At 42.1% G+C, this 20,205-nt stretch overlaps 1 protein-coding gene across 1 annotated transcript; it reads right to left on the reverse strand.

Moving 5' to 3' along the window:
* Window positions 1–476: 476 nt before the first annotated feature.
* Window positions 477–18,673, reverse strand: LOC125310298 (transmembrane protein 245-like). The gene is made up of 16 exons (XM_048267596.1): window positions 18,215–18,673; window positions 14,942–15,059; window positions 14,434–14,514; window positions 14,139–14,315; window positions 9,022–9,191; window positions 6,372–6,476; window positions 6,179–6,261; window positions 4,882–4,972; window positions 4,653–4,751; window positions 4,397–4,522; window positions 4,017–4,130; window positions 3,151–3,300; window positions 2,664–2,763; window positions 2,075–2,258; window positions 1,327–1,462; window positions 477–968 (listed from the first exon to the last, which is right to left on the reverse strand). The coding sequence occupies exons 1-16, from the start codon at window positions 18,671–18,673 to the stop codon at window positions 954–956; spliced, it is 2,208 nt and encodes a 735-aa protein (XP_048123553.1). The 3' UTR covers window positions 477–953.
* Between the last annotated feature and the right edge of the window lie 1,532 nt (window positions 18,674–20,205).

The following is a 20,205-nucleotide window of genomic DNA, read 5'->3' on the forward strand; positions in this document are numbered from 1 at the left end:
TTGGCCCCACAAGACTTCCTTTTTAACATTCCATATGTTATCTTAATGCAGAGGAAGTAGATTGGGGCCCAAATAGAACGTTCAAGCATTGTTTTTGTTTACCTTGTTGAAAGGGTCTATATGCCTACATTCAGTCATGCTCATCTCCTCTCTCTCACCTTCACATGCTTTGTGTTGGGATTAAATCCCTCCTAACACTGTACATATGGTATTTGAATTAGGGGTGTGACGATATACAAGACAACGATATTTACGACGATAACACTATTTTTAAGAAATCTTCAATGATCAAATATGACTGGAAAAATAGCCTTTTATGAACTGAAAGTCACAGCATGCAAAACAATCCAGGTGTACAATATTTAGAAATTTGACGTTTTAACTAGTGACATTTTTTTCAAACCGAGTAAAACAATTATTAGGCTAGCATAAAAATGCAATGAATTGGAACCCATTTCTTTTTTCAATAAGCCTTTATTTGGACAGGACAGTGGAGAGAGACAGGAAGCAAGTGGGAGAGAGAGATGGGGCGGGATCGGGAAATGACTGCAGGTCGGATTCAAACTTGGGTCCCTGTGGGCACTCGGACCCATATATGGTACGGGCGCTGTAGCATGTGACATCACTCCCTCCACGGGTGTCCCTCTGATGCACACTTTAGTCACTAGTGATTCACTCTAGGGATTGAAACAGTTCAAAAATGTTGCAAAGGTCTTGCAAAGGGGGAGCTCAGAGGCAACACCCATTGGAGAAAAAAACAGATCTTGCCACAATAACATCTAGCGGAAAGGGAGGAGGAGGAAGAGGGGGGTTGGTGCTTGTCTGCTGTAGGTGCCTCAGCACAGCCCCTGCTGAGCAGCGCGAGAGATACACACCCGAAGGCGTAAGAGAAGGGTGATGGGGAGAGAGAGAGAAATTACAACAAACACACTGCAGACAGGGCACCCATTTCTTTACTCACTCCTTTCCTTCGGCACCAGCGGGATGTCCACAAATGGTGAGAGAGAGAGCACAGATGGATGAAAGGAAAAGAGTCAGTATTGGTTAAAGGCATTTACTGCCATGTCTGTAAGCATATGTACATCAAAATAATATATCCTATATCACCAGGAACATAGACAAGACTAGCTTCAGGCTGTTTGCAAATGTAAACATGAGTGTGTTTGAGTGCATGCAGAGGTGTAGTGTGAGTGAGTTTAAGTGTGTGTATATATGTGTGTGTGTGTGTGTGTTAAATGTGTATGTGTGTTAAATGTCTGTGTGTGTGTGTGTATGTGTGTTAAATGTGTGTGTGTGTATGTGTTAAATGTGTGTGTGTGTGTCTACCTCAGCTCTGTGTCTGTAGATGTTGGACGCCACCACCAGGATGCAGAGCAGGATGGGCCCGATGATGGCCCCCTCCAGGCCCAGATAGTACGCGCCTCCCGCAACTGCCAGACCCGTCAGGTAAGGATGCCCTCCACTACACACACACACACACACACAAATAAACTTTTACCCTAACATACTGAGCACTTGAATGCAGCTAGGCCTAACAGATCGCTCTTTAGGCTTTTCATCCAATTAGCTTCCACCCCATCATCAGTATGTTGCTCTCTCTGCTGCTAAACATATGTGGCTGCACGCAACTAGAAAGGAAACTAAAATTCACCACACACCATTTTTTTGTTTGGCATTAGTATTATAGACAACATGGGCAGGACTCCAGTGCTCGTGCAAACACACATACGCCCCCAGTCTGGCCAGGTTCTTAATTCTGTCTGATGATTTTTGGCTGACCAGCCTCCTTCTTGCCCAGCTTGTTAACAAATCTGATTCTGATGAGGGCTCTTTAAATATTCATACAGGGTGGAGACCAGAGTCTGCATTGCAAACTGTCTAACTCACGGCACTAGCAAACACACACACACACACACACACACACAAATTATGGAATTGCCAACATCATGTTTTAAAATGTATATGTATTACATATGTACACACAAGTATGTAATAAATATACAGCAGTCTTAGAAGTACTATTTTATCTCTCTCTCTCTCTCTCTCTCACACATACACACAAACACACACGTACCCGGAGATTTCAGAGATGTCGGAGTAAATGGCGGTGTCCACAAAGTATGTGGGGAGCACGTGGATGCCCAGCAGGAGCAGCGCTTTGAACCCCTCCCCCTGAGCCAGCCACAGGTCCAGCACTGCCAGCAGAGCTGCCCAGTACGTCCCCAAAAATGGCACCACACCCAAGATAGCAGCCATGGCTAACCCACCGACAGAGGGAAGAGAGAGAGGACATGGAGAGGGAGGGAAAGAGGGATATCTATAGTCAACTTGCAACTTTGACCTAAATTAAAGTTCTTTAAAGTTCAATTAGAAATATGAATTAATATTTGTCAATTAGAAATATTAAACAACTTTGCAATATATGTTTAAGCTTTGTAAATGATGTGACTTTATTCACTCACAGTCAGTCAAACTTTGTCAGAATGCATTCAAAGCACAGTTTTGTGACAAAAATTCTTGTGTCATCAATTTATGTAAAAAATAAATACTTCCTAAAGTCTCTCTGACGAGATCTGGGAGAGACAAACCAAGCCAACAGGGACACACGGGCTGGGAGAAGGTGGGTGTGTTTCACATGTATGTGTGTCATGAGCCTGACTCACCTGAGGGGATGAAGACAATGTTGAGGCCAAAAATGGTGTGTGTGAGCCAAGTGTATAGACCGTAGAAGCCCGCCATCTTCAGTGATGCATGAAACACCCCCTGCAGAGACCCCCCATACACACACACACACACACGCACGAACACACACACACAAACAAACAAACACACACACACACACACACGAACAGAATCAGAAACCCAAAATGGACTCCAGACATTTAGAATAGAAGGTCCATTTTTATGCAAACAATGAACTACAAAGACGCAGAGGGAGCATAGATGGACATATGAAAAAATATTTAAACTCACCTGACTCTATTTAAACTCACCTGACTCAAACTCTATTTCTGAAATTTCAGAGGTGGATAAACTGTGTTTACTTGCGTTTAGCCTCCACGACATCTATTTAACATGTGTGAGTATGCAAACATGTTTGCAGCATATGGAAGTAATATTGTGTGTGTCTGTGGAGGTGTTTGTCAGGACACACCTGATAGCCTCCTCCATTGACTGGCTGATGATGTCGGACGAGGTAACGACCTGGGACAGAGGGGTGTGGTTGATCAGCCATTCGACTGGCTTATATTTATCTTCATAGGAGCTCAGCAGGTAGAAGAGTGTGGTCAGGAAGATCACCTGCACAGCAACGGGACACACACAACAGATTGAATGGCAGAAACAGAGAGAGATTCCTGTTCAGCCAATTATAGCAACAAACCATTCAGCGTGCGTGTGACTGCAGAATCATTAGCTGTAAGAATATCAAACTTCCCTCAGCTGCTTTCTAAAACCTCTGTGCTGCTCTATAAGTTATATTCAGTAATTACATTATTTCCCAGCTGCCCTAATAATGTGCTAAGATGGTTGTTTCTCATAGCTGTCTCTCAACCTTTTTTCTGAGTATGGCCAATCAACATAACAGTTTTCAGTGGTCATTGGTCATGAGGTATTTGCAGCTCATATTTTTGGGTAACTCATCTTTTGGGCCCAAAACTGAGAACCACAAAACCAAATTTGCAAAAAATACCAGCACCCGTTTTCATATTGCCTGGGCTGAATTGTTAACATAGCAAAGGCTACTGAATTGACTGTGAGTGATATTCCTCCCTCTTGATCTGTCCATGATTACACATGTGTTATTAAGTTTGTGAATATTCTGATAAAGGCATACCACAACTTTTTAACTTAATTTTTTTTAACTTAACAAACTTCATCATGTGCCATCATTCTACTAGTTTGACAGCATTGTATAAAATGATACATATCTACTATACATTTTATTATACTGTACATATTAGTATAATACCAATATCCTATGAAACATCATCAAGAAAGCAGACTGAGAGAGTTACCAGAGACAAAACCAAGTTGAATAGCGCCGTGCCGCTGTGAAATAGGACCGTTAACAGAGTGGTCGTTAGAAGTCTCACATTTTGGCTCATCACTATCCACAAAGACTCCAAAATCTGCCAAACATTCAACATGTACGGCAGATTAAAACACACACAGGATCCACAAGTCCTCCTAGGATTAAGAGCACTGTATCTAAACACACTCTTTCTCAAACACAAAAGACCACTAGGCTCAAATATGCTAAGAAAAGGAGGTCTCACATCAAATCAAAGATGCTTTTTTGGCATGAATGAAGTCATTGTTGCCAAAGCTTTACTTATTAAGCAACTGAATTTAGACAACTGAAGATGTAGTGTGCGCATCCCCTACCCTCACTCACCGCTGGAAGGGTCTGAATGTTCACCTGGAGGAAGGAGGCAATATGCCAGACGACCGAAATGTCCCCAAACCAGCTGTTCTGTCTCTGCACATGCCACTGGCGCTGGTGCTCAGTGTGTGTGGCATTCTGCAACACAAACCCACTAGATGAGTGTGAGTGTGTGTGTGTGTTATACATGGAACTGACTTACTGTAAGGGTTTCTGTATGTCAGAGAGAGAGAGAGAGAGAGAGAGAGAGAGTAGTAAAAAGCTTTACCTTGACAAACCAAGAGTGGTACAATCTGTCCCAGACTTCCAGCACCTGGTTCTCTATGACTATCGTGTGATTCACCTTGTCCCCCAACATTTTGTGCAGCTGCTCAGAACCATACGAGTAGACATGAGTGCACACCACAAATTCATATGAATGAGGAGAATGCAGACACGTGCCACACATACCCCCTTTTAAGATCAAAAACTTTATCGCCTAAACACAAACTTGTCACCTTGTGTGTTATCCATTCTCGACCATGTTGGTAGACATTGGTCGCAGCCGAGTTAAAGGCGTTCTGGACAACTCGTGCCTCTGGAAGCCAGCTGCACATGCACACATATGACACACACACACACAGACAGACACACAAACGTTAGAGATTAAAACAAGTGTTTTTCATTATTTTCATTTCATAATTTTGTGAAATGTTTTGTACTGTGTGCTACAAAATGTTCCTAATAATGGGAGTGCTTGCACTGTGTATAGTCTGTGTCCTACACTGAAAAAAAAGAACTGCTGAATTTGATTTCCTTGTGTACATCGGTTGCACTGAATGAAATGTCTAGAATTAGTCCAGCATATCTCTTTTGGTTTACAAAATTGATTCATGCTGTGGTTACCCAATTTGATAAAGTAATGCCAATTAAATTATTTTTAATAATTAATATTTAATTGAAAGTTAATTTTACATGAATTATTCATGTATTTCAATGTCATTGTGTTATACAGGTGGCAAGTACTGAGGATAGGCATTCCGATGTACTTAGTATTGCAACATCAATGTTAAAGGAAGATCATTTTGATATTAAAGACTTCAAGATGAAGTCTTAAAATGAAACATACTGATTATGTTGTGCCACAGTATTAAAAAGCATTCATTGAGGTTGAAAACATGTGCCATGTCGATACTGTACCTTTTGCATGTTCAATACCTAACACATGCTCATAGTCATACTTAACCCATACTCAAAGCATAACATAAGATAAAACTCTACTGGTCTCTAAGCATGACCCTCTTTAAGAAAACTCATGTGAAAACTTTTGGCAACACTGTTAGCTACATGATTATCTCAGTGTTCTTGTGAAGGCTAATGGGAACACAATAAATTGGTTGACACCAAGGCATCTCATGTGTATTATTTGCCTTACTGGTTCAGTACTTAGGTGCTTCACATTGATCTTCCGCTGGATAAATTCATTGCTGTGGCAAAATATGTCAGTTCAACGTAATAACATTGTGTTTGAAAGAAAAACATTTAGTTTAATTTCATGTTTTGTGGTTTAGTAACTGTGACAAAGTGTCTTTTTTCCACAGTATATATGCTTATCTTCCTTGATTCATTAGAAAAAATGATTACTCAATTGGAATGACTATTTGAACACAATAAGGCTGTTATTAATTAAAAACTCGATTGTTTCATGCAATTGTAAGGTAACATTGTTTGATAAAATGGACCGCCCTGACTTTTCCTTTTTTACAGTGTATTGCAGTAGTAGTGCTAGTGATTAACTGTTTAAAGAGCTCTTACTTTGCCCACTCTGGGTGGTTGGAGACTGTCTCATTGATCAGGTTACTTGTGACCTCAATGATTTCAACACTCTCATGGTGTACCTACACATCAAAGGTCAGACAGTCAGCATGGTGTTGCAGCACACACTGCAGCCTTTGATATGTTGTAAACGACTATGATGCAGTATGGTAAGCCAGTGGGGACACAATACCATGGCTGTTAGCAGCAGGGTCATCATCAGAGTTCCAATAACTAGCAGACAGATGATGAAGATGCTAATAAGTTTTTCCCGCCAATGTTCCAGCCACCCGATCATCTGTAGAGAGAGATAGAGAGAGGATGGACAGAGTGAAGGAGAAGATGGAAAGGAGAGGGCAAAAAGTGGAGCACTAAATTAGACATAACTTTTGAAATATCTGTGTGCATGTGCGCCCATGTGTTGAAATTAGAGACCTCTCAGGTCCTTGTCCCAGCCCTGAGACTCAGAGGCCTTGGAAACCATGAGTCAGCATTCAGCATGTCACCTCACTGAGCATATGCACACACGAAAAAACACACACCACCTGGGAAACAGACGTGCTGATTAATTAGTCATCGGGGAGTCTTAGTAAGTTGGAATTTCATAGCTGTGCCTTTATGGGAGTGAGAACACAGCTAATGCAACGGAAAGCTGTTAGTACCAATTTCTTTTTTTTCCTGCATGTCATTTCCCCATGCACATCAAGGAGGCAAGTTTTGCGGTGAAGCTGTAGCAATAACCGGAAGGCAGGGACTCTGAAATGGGCGAGACGCAAGACCTCTCTGTTGGTGAATTTAAATAAAGCCGTCACATGCAACCAGCCTTAAATTTTGATATGTCGATCGGCAAATAAAATCAAACATTCCTATTATCGTAAGAATGGGACATTCTCCTAGCCTAGAAATCTAGACGCACCCTAGCAGCAGCAAATGTAATTGCCTACAGTAAGTTGTTTTGTGGCTGTCTTTGGAACTTGGGTTGTCCACAGAGATCGCATTTTTTTTACAGTGCATTCAGGACACAGACAGCTAGCGGATGGTGAGGTGATGTTTGCTGTAAGTTTTAGCCTCAAAACTAAAAAATCACTAAGAACACCTTTAATAAAGAGTTCAGAGAAGTTTCAAACTAATCTCAAATGCATGCTTGGCGAATGTTAATTAAATAGGCCTATCTAACCAAACTGACAGTTCAAGATCATGAGAATATTAGAATAAAAGGCCGTCACACACAGTTGGAAACGGCGATATATGGCAGGCGACCAGCAAAATTGATTAGAATCTATTGAAGTGAATGGGGCAACGCATGGCGGCAAGTGGAACGACGGGGCGACCGACGCCGTCGCATCACTCCAATCGGCCCCTTTCTATTTTTCAGGGAGATTTTTCGGAAAAAAATTGACGCTGTCAGCCAAATTGCTTACAAGCTACCTTATGGAGGCATGTACTACTAATAATAACAATAATAAGTTTAATTTATAAAGCGCCTTTCTCAAACCCAAGGTCGCTTTACATAGTGGGCAGGAAAATACATGTACAACAAACAAACAAACAAACAAAACAATACAACAAAGAGAAGCTAAGTTTATAGAGCTATGTGTTGGGTGTGGACAAGAAGCTAAGTTTATAGAGCTATGTGTTGGGTGTGGAGGAGAAGTAATCATTAAACTAAAAGGTCTTGAGATATGCATTGAAGAAAGGAAGAGAGGGACAGTCACAAAGAGGTTGGGGGAGGGAGTTTCAGAGTTTGGGGGCCAAGGCACTGAAGAACCTGCCACCCAGGGTGGAGAGTCCGGTGCGGGGGATAGTTAAAAGATTATGGTCGGAGGATCTGAGTGAGCGGGAAGGATTGTAAGGGGTCAAGAGGTCACAGATGTAGGGGGAGCAAGGTTGTGGAGAGCTTTGAAGGTGAGTAGTAGTACTTAATACCGGACGGAACTGGTAGCCAGTAGAGTTGATGGAGAATGGGGGTCATGTGTGCAGATTGTTTGGTATGGGTGAGGAGCCTGGCTGCAGAGTTTTGAATGTATTGCAATCTGTGAAGGGATCAACCTCGTAGTGCGTTTATTTTTCGGATAATCTAATGGAGTGAAGTCCATTATCCCGCTTATTCTACTGTTAACAACATGTTAAATATTAAGTTAATTTCACATTTTTATAGTTGAAGCTGTTAAATAAGTATTTTCATAGTTGAAGCTGTTAAATAAGTATTTATTTCAAACTCTTACTAATAGTCCCGCATGAATGGTAATGCTAAATACCGGAATTATCCTTTAAGCCATTTACCTTGTTAAACTCTGACGGTGACTTTCATGCAGAGCAGCACACACACACACACACACACACACACACACACACACACACACACACACACACTGAACAACGACAGAACTGATTGGAAATAGCTGGCTACATGGCTCTACTACATGCTATGTGAGCAAGCATTACTGATAAAAAATCAGTTTAAATAGACTACATTGTTTTCAATTGGAATATCCTCTTCGTTCTTCATGTCGTTATTGTTATAGTTTATGTGTGAACGTCGTTGTTCATATTAACAAGAACGAAATGTATTTATAGTTATCGTTCTTGGTGTGAATGGGCCTTTACTCAACTAACAAATGTTTCTGGACATAGACAGGCCACTGCAATGGTTCACTGTGGAGTGTGGTGCTGAACTCAGTAAAGACTTGGCTTGCAGAATCTTGTTCCAGTGTGTCTTGTTCCAGTGTGTCTCAGAGTAGCATTTTTTCCCACAAGGACTGATATTCAGCCTTCAAACTCACAGCACTCAACTAATGTAGGGGACACGATCTGAGAGTAGGCAAGGCCACGAGGAGTGTTACCTTGGTGTCAACATAAAGCAGGTTCTGAGAGAGGCCCCTGATTGGTCCAGGCAGAAGCACTTCCTGTCTCTTTCCAACGAATTGCTGAAGTCTGACACACCAGGAAGACAGACTGCACTCTGCAAAATCCTTCAGAACAAAGCGCACTATGGCTTTTTTCAGAAAAGACACTAGAACACACACACACACACAGATTCAGGTTAGGGACCCAAAAATGAACGGTCATGACAAAACCACAAACATCTGAATAAACCAAACAACACAAACTTTCAGACACTCTGGGCCAGATGTACGTACATTTGCGAACGTAGCGTTATCAGCGCCATGGACAAGCCACAGATAACAAACGCAGTGTATGTTGTATTTATCAAACTTTCACTTCATCAAGTTATCTGCGCCTTTCTCCGCCCCCTACCACAATTTATGAACGTCCACAACTGAACGGCATAGTCTACAAGCACAGTTGAATGAATGTTAACTGATGGAACATTAAAAAAAAATCAAAAGTTTAGCGATCAGGAAATAATACAATACATGATAAGATGTCAACAAGCAGGGAGATAATGAAGATCAGTAGTTCTAAGTTGTGCACGTAGGCTATGGAAGATTGGTAAAATCTAGCAAGTAGAAGAAAGTTTAAGTGGATGACGTGGACGTAAGGTTGCTTTGGTTGTTAAAGGAACACCAGGCAACGTTTTCGTGTTAATTAATCATCAATTCATAATCAATTCGTAAGTCGGTATATGGTTAAAATTACTCATTACGGGCTTAATGAAGGCTCTCATCGCCCTACCGCCTGTAGGAAGAATATCCCACTTGCAAGTTCGGTGTATCCTACCCGCCGACCGAAGCAGGATCAGTTTACAGCACAAAGGCAGGCTAACGAAACGCTAGAGATTGTTGCAAACGTGTGTATAATGGCAGAGCCGGCGAAGAAGCAGCGAAAACCCTTGACGGAAGACGCAAAGAAAAGGAAAAGAGCTTCAGACCGAGCGAGGGGGAGTTTCGTAGAGAAAATAAGCATCAGGCTTGCCTGGTGTCCCTTTAAGGTTGCTTTTGATATAGCACAAAGACACTAAACTGGTGCTCTAAATAGCGATTATGTTGTCTTTGAAAGGTTCTCTTATTGACACATTTAACCGCAAACCGCATTTAACACCTGCTTTTAGAAGGAGAAAATATTTAGGTGCAGAATAGACATGCGCTTTCTCTGACAGTTTTTGCACATACCGCAAAATACATAATTAGACCCTCTTACGCTTCCCCTCCCATCTTTTTATGCTAAACTCCCACTTTCCCCTTGACCCTCCCTTGAATGCATATATGCATGACACGGAAATACGCAATTTGCCATTTTCAGCTTCCACGACAGGCAGTCTGTGCTTTTACCCTGTTTGTACATACCTCGCTATGTTTTTACTCAGACGTTGCGAAACAAATACGCCTGAAGTGGGCGCAAAAGCGTTAGTACATCTGGCCCTCTGTATTTGAGTGGGTTATGTAGTTCTCTATCAGTCGAAAGACTTAGCGTTAACCAATGGGAATCCATTCCCCGATCATGTGATCGCCACTGAAGAAGTCCTCTCACAGATACTACTAAGGCTTTCTGACGCAAAACGAGCCAGCTATATAAGCCGGTGTTTTGGAATAAGATTTTTACTCACCTCATGGCATCCTAAAAAGCAATTATTCCTGTATCTAAAAAGCAAAACTCATGGTGGAACCTGCCCAAAATATGAAGTGGTATGCCCAGGGGTGTGGGAGACTCATCCCCGCTACGCCCAGACAGCCTTTGGCGGTTTCCCACTTCTGCTTGCACCGCGAGAGGCTGGGGCCAGAGGCTGTCCTTTTCCGTGCGCGTTTGCTTGAGTAATTGGTCATCAAGAGTCTGCCCCAGTCTCCCGGGAGCTTGCCATGGTTCTCGGCCATGCCACCCAGCTGCTGGGAATCGCATGGCCTGAGCAACCAGAGAGGCACGGCTCACTTTTGGACGGCTGGTGGACTGGTGTCAAGAGCATGCTCACGATGCATTTACGTGCTCAATGGAAAATACTGATTTTTCTGCAGCACCTTTTTGACGCCCCCAGCCGGTATGTGTGTCCTCGGCGCGCCAGGGCTAACTGCCCATAATGTAGTGCATGGGGCGAGCTCATGTGTCTAGCCGAGGTGCTTAGAACTGTGTGCATTGTGACTGTGCATCGCCCTCCCCACGACTCGTGGGCAGGGACTGGTGAATGCCTGAATGTGACCGTGTTTCTTACGGACGCCCCCCGGGAACACTGAGTGTGCCGTTGTGGGCAATGGCCAAAGCGGTGGCATGGAGGAGTGTCCGTGCATGCCCTGGAACACCTCTGACAGCCTAGTCGGTTGAAGTAAGTCGTTCAACTGATAGCATTAGTACATAACCTTAACGTTCTCTGTCAAAACTAATGCCACAATTATTTTTTTCGCCACAATTAATTTTGAAATACATAATGCGTTACAAAATATTAACGCAATTAACACATTGTGTTTACCTATTTCGTTTGTGGGTGCTATACATGTGGCACAAACAATGTTAGAGTTTGTGGACTAGCCATAGACTATACTTGAATGGAGCTGGTAAAAAAAAAAATCATTATGAGAACACAAAGATGTGTGGACACAATGGGCTTAAAGTGACAGTGCACCATTTACAAATGAGTTAAACAGCATCAAATGAGTAGTATTTCTTAAGAAATTAATACTTTAAAACAAAATTACTGTGACATTATTATCATTTAAATAATATAAAAGTGTTTTACTTTTACCTCTGTGGTTATTCTTTAATTTTGTATATTAATGTTGTATTTAATGTCATTTAAGAAGCTTTAGTCTTTAGGGAGGAAATATACTTTTAAAGGGACACCAGGCAAGCCTGATGCTTTTTCTCAACAAAACTCCCCTCGTCGGTCTGAAGCTCTTTTCCTTTTTTTCGTCTTCCGTCCAAGGGTTTTAAGCTGCTTCTTAAGCTGGCTCTGCCATTATACACCGCGTTTGCAACAATCTCTAGCGTTTAGTTAGCCTGCCTCTGTGCTGTAAACTGATCCTGCTTCGGTGTTGGGTAGGATACACCAACTTGCAAGTGGGATATTCTTCCTACAGGCAGTAGAGGCGAGGCGAGAGAGCCTTCATTCGCCCCGTAATGAGTCATTTAACCATATACCGACTTACGAAGATGATTAATTAACACGAAAACGTTGCCTGGTGTCCCTTTAAATTGTGATTAATCTAGATTAAATCATTTCAAAATATGAGATTAATTAGTTCATTTTTTTTAATCGTTTGAGAGCCCTATTATGTACATAACCACAGTTCTCTGAAAGAGAAGACAAGGCCTTATCCCAGGGGTTCCCAACCTTAATTTGGCAGGTTTGATGTTGACGACCCCAATCATTCACATGTACTTTGATTTTCCCCAAATGTCCTTGCGTGCCTGGTTGTTTTGCTACTTTGTTCCAAACATTGATCAAGCATAATTCCGTCGATCAAACATCTCATGCGGGTTGTCTACGTGAAATTTTACTTAGCTAGATTGTAATGAAGGATTTGTTACTTAACTTGGATATGGATTTGTTTAATTGATTTGTTTATTTTTATGTAATGTACTGGTCAATTTTGAGAGATGCAGTATCTCAGCTGACCCCATTTAAATTGTAGGTGCCCACACATGGGTCCCAACCCCAAGGTTGAGAAAACGATGTGTTAACCCTTTGTGGCCACCTAGTCTTTGTGGCATGTAATGTTTGTTGAAATTATGTCATGACTTCGCTTCAGAATGACTAGAGTAAAGGCTGCTGGTTGTGCCCGTTTATATAGCCAGGCTGTTTCGCCCCAGAAAGCCTTAGCAGAACCTGTGAGAGGACTTCTTCAGTGTCGATCATATGATCGGGGAATGCATTCCCATTGGTTAACGCCTTGTGTTCTCATTCAGAGAACTGTGGTTATATACATAACATTAATATTTGGTGTCAAACATACACATACAGTTCATCACAGACTGTCCATTAGGATTTTGCTGAAACCATTCAATGTAACGCAAACTTAAAGGTGATATTGACATAAAGTGTGTTGAAACATGATACCGAGTGTGAACGTATGTCTCATAGCCCATCTCGGCTTGTCCCCTGCACTCCAAAATCTGGCGCTAGTTAGCCGATGCTACCAACAGCTTTTTCAATAGTGGTGCTTCGCATCGGGCTAGCCATGCAAATAAATAACTGTTTTACACCATTTACGAGGCTCAATGTATCTCCACACTTCATTGGTAGACTTCCGAGGGCCCTGACATTTAAAACGAGACATTGAGAACTTTGAAAAAACACTGGTAGTTTACTTACAAGACGATTTATACAGACAGTATCTTCACGAAGTTTAGCGTTTGCAGCCCATCTTGAATTTAGTCACGATAAGTCGAACGACGAGTAAGAATGAACAGGTATGATAAGCGATCAGATTCCAAAAATAATTCCATGGAAATGCATGGATTCCAGTTGCTGCTACTGGAAGAAACTGGAATCCATGCATTTCCCCTACTGAATTATTTTGGAATCACCCTTATCATACCTGTTTATTCTTACTGCCGCCGGGCTTATCGTGTTAAATTCATTATATTCATTATATAGCTAGCTAGCTAGCTTGGTTAACGTGTAAAAATCAATTATTTATTCTGTGTCCGAACGTTTCATTGGCATCACACACAAGCAATGACAATAAAATAGTACACAATATATATTTATATTTTCTTATTGCTTAATCAGAGAAGTCCGAAACTAGTGCCATTTCGTTCCATTGGCGAATCCTTACCAAGATTAATCTTGGTACTAACTCGACAATCTTTCCGGCTATGAATCTTTTAGCGCCACCTGCTGTTATGGAAATGTATTACATCTTGTGCACGCGCAGAACGTACGCTCGGCGACGTTGCTTCAGTGTGTTCCAAGGCACTTTTTTGACTGACTCGGGGAGTCGGGAGCTGACTGATCAGTGCGACTGCTTTTCGACGGTCAGCCTTTCAGCTTGGTGTGTCCCGGCCCTAACAAAAGCTTGCAAACACACACACACAGAGGGACAGAGAGAGAAACAGAAACAGACTGTACCAACTACAAGTATGAGGAGCAGCTGTCTGATCCATAGGTTGAGGAATATCTGTACCACAACGAAGGCCCATCCCAGCAGCACAAAGTAGATGTCACTGGCCCGTTTCTGCTGACACATGGAGCCCAGTATGTTGTTGGACATGGCCGTGTAAAGGCCATAAATGGCATCAAATGACTCTGAGAGAGAGAGAGAACGACACATTGAGGGAGTCTGGGACAGATTCAACCATTCAATTTCACAAGGTATGCATCTGAAGTGTTTGAACTTGAACACTTGAATCTCGAGGCTGCTTACTTCTACCAGGTTGGGACCAAATGAAGAGCAGTACCACTGCTAATACAAACACAGGAACTCTCCACGACCCTGCCAAAGACACTGAGATAGAGGTGTGTGTGTGGGGAAGGGGATATTGAGGGGATATAGATAAGAGGAAGAGATGTAAAATATAGGGAGAGGAATGCGGTAGAACTGGGCCAGCTCAATGCCAGAATGACTGTGACAGAAATGTGAGCAGTTGTGTGTATTGTGTAATGCCGTTTACAGGGACAGTATTTGAGAAAGACACGGCTGTGTTCTAGAACTCTCCAAACGTGTGGCAACTGACAAATCAAAGCCAAGGCCCAGGCTGAATACATGTGCTCTGCATGATGGTGTGTGACCAGGGGTGAAGTTGACAAAGAAGAGAAAGAAGCCTAAGCTGAAAGTCACATAGTAGTGCACTAATGTTGTACTACTAACGAGTATATGTTTGTGTGTGAATGGGAATGTGTATAATTGTGCGTGATAATGGTTCGCTTCTCACCAAGGTAGAATATGAGAACAATCCACACAGGAAAATAAATTTTCCACAGGTAACCCTCCGTCCCTGGAGTCCACTTGAAGGCCACTGCAAGAACATAGCCAACCACTAAGGTGCCCACCTGATTGAGTCACAGAGAACACCATTGTTATATTATATATTTATATGTTTACAGATGTAACCTTTTTACGTAGAGTGGGGAGAAAAAGTATTTGAACCCATGCTAAAGTTGACTAAAAAGAAGAATATAAAATCATCTGTTAGAAATTGTTCTTAATGCCTTAATTTTAAAAAATGAGGGCGGGGAAATTGGTTGAGCACTGCTGTCCTATGCCCACATCCACGGCTGAAGTGCCCTTGAGCAAGGCACTTAAAGGGACACCAGGCAAGCCTGATACTTTTTCTCTACGAAACTCCCCCTCGCTCGGTCTGAAGCTCTTTTCTTTTTCTTTGCGTCTTCCGTCAAAGGGTTTTAAGCTGCTTCTTAAATCGGCTCTGCCATTATACACGTTTGCAACAATCTCTAGCGTTACGTTAGCCTGCCTCTGTGCTGTAAACTGATCCTGCTTCAGTCGGCGGGTAGGATACACCGAACTTGCAAGTGGGATATTCTTCCTACAGGCAGTAGGGGCGGGCGAGAGAGCCTTCATTCGCCCCGTAATGAGTCATTTAACCATATACCGACTTACGAAAACTTTGCCTGGTGTCCCTTTAACCCCTCACTGCTCCCTGTGTGCCGCTGTAGCAGGCAGCTTACTGCTCTGGTTTAGTGTGTGCTTCACCTTAACTGGCGTAAATTAACCATGTGTTGATTCCGCTGATAGCACAAGGTAAGTACACACGATCAAACAAAAATAATAGCATGAGTAATGTTATTGATATTTTGATATTTAAATTTTTTGATATACATGGATTTCTATTCAACGTCACGAAAACATGCGTGCGCAACCAAGAGGCAGAAAGCACCATAGAACAGCATAGAGCGATGCAAAAGAGCAAAAGAATAAAATTAGTTTTTGTGCTGAAAACTGCACCAATTCGAAATCACGATGGTTAGAGAATGTTAAATATGTTCAATATCCCTAACGGAATGCATGTCTTCGCCAAAAATGACAAAATACGATGTTGTATTAATAATGCAAATGAACGGCAAACTTTGAAATATAGTCTGAAATGAGATGTTTTTATCATTGAGACAACAGGGGTATACAAAAAAATCTGATTGTAGCTTACAGCAGCCGACTATTTAGGTTAAGTTTATAGCGTTGTGGGCGCCACCAAAGCGTCTTCTGCCCCACGGCTGCGTCGCGCATCTAGTTTTGTTGGTAAACGGGAAACCCGTGTATTCAAAACGTACCTTAATGATATGGCGTTACTTCCGTGATTTGGGAAAAGCCTGTAAAAGTCCTGGCAGGAAGTGATTACATCAACGTTTTTTCCGAAGTGTTAAAGGGAAACTTGGCAGGATTTCCCCCTCTGCTGGAGAAATTGCACATTATGCAATTTCAAACTGTGTGAAAAGGTAATGGTAAAGCACATGGATTTGTTTACAAGCTAGCGAACTGTTAGCATAAGTTTGGCAGAACTATGTGGATGTTACAAGGTAAGAAACCACGATTTAAAGCGAGTTTCTTGTTTCTCACTTCTCTTTCGGGGCCGGTAGTCTCAATGTTGCAAGGTTGGTTTTCGCCTGGGGGGGCTAGGCACAGCGGGGAAAGTCACCATTTTCACCGGAACAGGTCATTTAACCATCCAAATGATTTCTAAACGGGTTTATTAAGTTGAAATAGTTGCCAAGTTCCCCTTTAACAACTTAGTGTTAACTAATAATTGTTGCAAACTGGTACTACGAACAAAATATTAGTGCATTCCTGGATTTTTTTCTTTTACGTGCTTTTCCCAAATCACGGAAGTAACGTTGACTCAGCGGTATAGTAGCAGATAGTAGCATCCATCAGGCAAGTGTTATTTAAATAAACTCCTGGGCATTATTAGTGGGGTAATTTACGAGATAAAAGTTGGTACCATTACGACTGCAGCGCTACTCGACCAGGGTTCGACCAAGGGAAAACAGGTTCTGGGAGGGTGTTTGGCTCGGGGTCATGGTGCAAAGGACCCTAGGGTGAAATTACTCCGAACCATCGCTGTAAGTTGCTTGTGTTTTGTCGATTTGCGTGTTGTCATAAATTGCCAATCGTTTGCACCCGTTAGCCACCGTACTCGAGTTGTTCTGATGAGAATGGCCCTTGTAAGTCACTTTGGATAAAAATGTACCTCTAAGTGAATACATAAACGTGTTGGATACTGTACATTTTAACAGTGTGAAAAGATTTCAGTGGACTAGTCCAGCATATTTCCATACAAATAGGAAGGCTTTGGTTATGTCTACTTACATTTGAATTTGTAGTCAGTTAGAGGAATAAAGGAATAGTGATATATAGTCTCTTGTTCTCACACACATACTGTACACACACACACACATACACACACACACACAAACACACACACAGGAAGGCTGTGGTTCTCTGACTGCTTTCTTTTTGTGCATATTGTCACATAGTCTGTGAATGTAGTCACATAGCTCTGACAGCTAGTTTTATGTCCCCTCCTGTCAAGGGCTTTCAGCTTTGGGTGTATTTTCATTTTTCTACCCTCAGTAAATGTCATGCTGAGGTGTCACCTTCACATTACTCAAAGCTGCTAGACTATACTCAAGAACTCTATTGATGATGTCTATGTGAAGAGATCAAACTCCCAATAGACTCGCCTAAAATGGTGTTAGGAAAATTCAAAATGTTAAATACCAGTGTAGGTTTTTATAGGCTGTAATATGCTATCATATAATAATTGCCCCTGGATCCCTTAGCATTTTGGGGGGCCCAGAACCATTTTTCTGTCATAGGGCCCACATTTTCTAGCAGCGCCCCAGGTGTCAATGAGTGTCTTCATGGACAACTATCAAGTCAGCAGTGTTTCCCACAATTGTGGTGGTGTTTACTGAACCAGACTGACATTAAAGGCTCAGGACACCAACTTTTCTGTATTATAACATTTTTATTCTAATATTTTTAGAAACTGATTTTTGGTTTTCATGAGTTATAAGCGTAATCTACAAAATTTAAATGCCTTGTTTCACTTTATATCCAATGAATATGAAAGATTCACTTTTTGAAATAGATTACTATGCTACTATAGCTTTTTCCACGATATTGTATTATTTTGAAACCCACCTGTAATTGTGTGTGCCATGCTAGCAGTCACTTTGTAAACTCTTACCCACACGGCGCTGAAGCAATCCAGCCCAAGAGAGATGGCAGTCGAGACGTGCCCGAGGATCACCTGCATTCCATTGAGGCTCCAGGGCGGGTATAGTGCAAGTAACGAAGCTACTGCCGCGACCATCGGTACTTTCAACCATTCCAGCACCCAGCGTGGTTCCAACATGTCAACAACATAATTGACACACCAAACTGGAACTAACAACGTCCCCAGTACCAGCGGGGTTTTCGTCTTCTTCAGTCCATCAAGCCCAGAGCGGCAGACATGGGCAAGAGAGACTTTAAACGGGTGCAATAAAGTCCCGCACAGCACAGCCCAAAACAGTGGACGAAGGAACGCCTCTAAGATTAAGTAAATTAGCGCCGCTGCTCCGCAACAGATCACAACAAAAATCATCGCCCCGATGTTGTAGGGCGCGATGCTTTTGTCTCGTTCGGAGCTCTCCGCGTTGGCCATATTCGTAGGCTACTCCATGTGTCTCCAAACATACCAACACCACTGCCGTATACTGTAGATACAGTCGATATACTGACAGGTGGCACAGTCTGCATAAAGGTTACCGCTTCCACGTTGGGGTAAGCATGGGGACCAGGGGGGCGTTTCCCAAAAGCATAGTTACTGTAGCAACTAACATGGTTGAATATATGTAGGCTATAACACAAATGTTTCCCAAAACAATAGTTTGAACTATGGTGGTGCAACTTACAGTCCGATGCATCATTAAGCTACAATGCATGGGTCTCCAGTGACAGGGCCGCCGCTAGGGTTGTATTCCATAGTACGCACCATGGCCAAAGGCGCTAGGCTAATCACCCCAAAAAAAAAGAACGGTGGATACCCTACACGTAGAGGTGTTTCAAGCTTTTTATGGGATGAGGGAGATTTCACCCCCGGGAATTTTCTTTTAGATTCTGGCTGCTAAACACACCATTTTAACGCAATTTGGGTGGGACAGAAATACCTAATACCTTTACAGAGCAAGCAGCTCTGGCCATATCGGCTCTGGCTCACATGACGTGAACATTGCTTTAAATGCATTATCGCTTCACTACCCACTAACTATCGCTTCACTAACACGCGAACAAGGGAAAGAAAAGAAAAAAGAAACCAATATAAGCTTAGGCCTATGTCGCAATTTGCGATAGGCCTAGAGAAAGGACAGCTATGGTAACCTAACAATAATGATTTGCTTACACTGCTGTTTGGTTTTCCCAAACTTTGAGATGATCCATACTCCGCATTAACTGAATCTTATCTTGAAACCCGAACTGATATGTTCCAAACAGCGTGACTGTAGGATGCAATGCCTAATCTCACTGCCTTCGGCATACCTGCTAAGAACAGTGCTCCTATTACTGTTAAACACCTGAAAAATATTAAGCTGCTGTTTTCTTTTCATGACGAGCACTACGCTTGAATGATTTATGACTGAATGGAACGTTGCGTTTTTAAGCGCCAGAACTGCTTATCATGTCGTGACAAAGTTTACCAATCATCTTCTAATGTATCCTTATGTTGAGATGTCCATTCTCTTTGCCCTAAACATCATTTGTGCCCGAAGCATGTTTCAATTAAGACAGTACACAAGCTATTTTTGTTGTTGTAATATTTAATAATTTCATGAATAAAGCGTTGACAAATTGTATGCACAGTGCGTACTGGATTACGGCTGGCGGCGCCACTGTCCAGTGCCACAGTTTCGCCAGCTCTCATAGTTCTCTGGGGTAAGACTTTCTTACATTTGCCTCAAGATGATTTCTTCCAGATATGTTTTGCAGTTCCTGCTTTAAGTAAATAATATATTATGTGCCTTCCCAATCTGTTAAAAAGTCTGGTTTCAAATCCCTCTCATCTGCACCCTATGCTGCATAACTTGGTTGAATATATGACTGACTGAAATTTGTATATAAAAAATAGTAATGATACACTCAACCCTTGCTAAAGCGCAAAATGGTTTAACCTGCCTGCAGGGCAGTAGGCAGACTATG

Source organism: Alosa alosa, chromosome 17 (genome assembly GCF_017589495.1).
Source record: "Alosa alosa isolate M-15738 ecotype Scorff River chromosome 17, AALO_Geno_1.1, whole genome shotgun sequence".
NCBI classification, from domain to species: Eukaryota; Metazoa; Chordata; class Actinopteri; order Clupeiformes; family Clupeidae; genus Alosa; species Alosa alosa.

Coding starts and splice junctions, on each gene's coding strand:
- LOC125310298 (XM_048267596.1), bottom strand. CDS start 18,673: ATGGCCAACGCGGAGAGCTCCGAACGAGACAAAAGCATCGCGCCCTAC. Junction 4,523..4,652: donor ACCACTCTTGGTTTGTCAAG/GTAAAGCTTTTT, acceptor TTTGTGTTGCAG/AATGCCACACACACTGAGCA. Junction 1,463..2,074: donor GACATCTCTGAAATCTCCGG/GTACGTGTGTGT, acceptor GTGTGTGTGTAG/TGGAGGGCATCCTTACCTGA.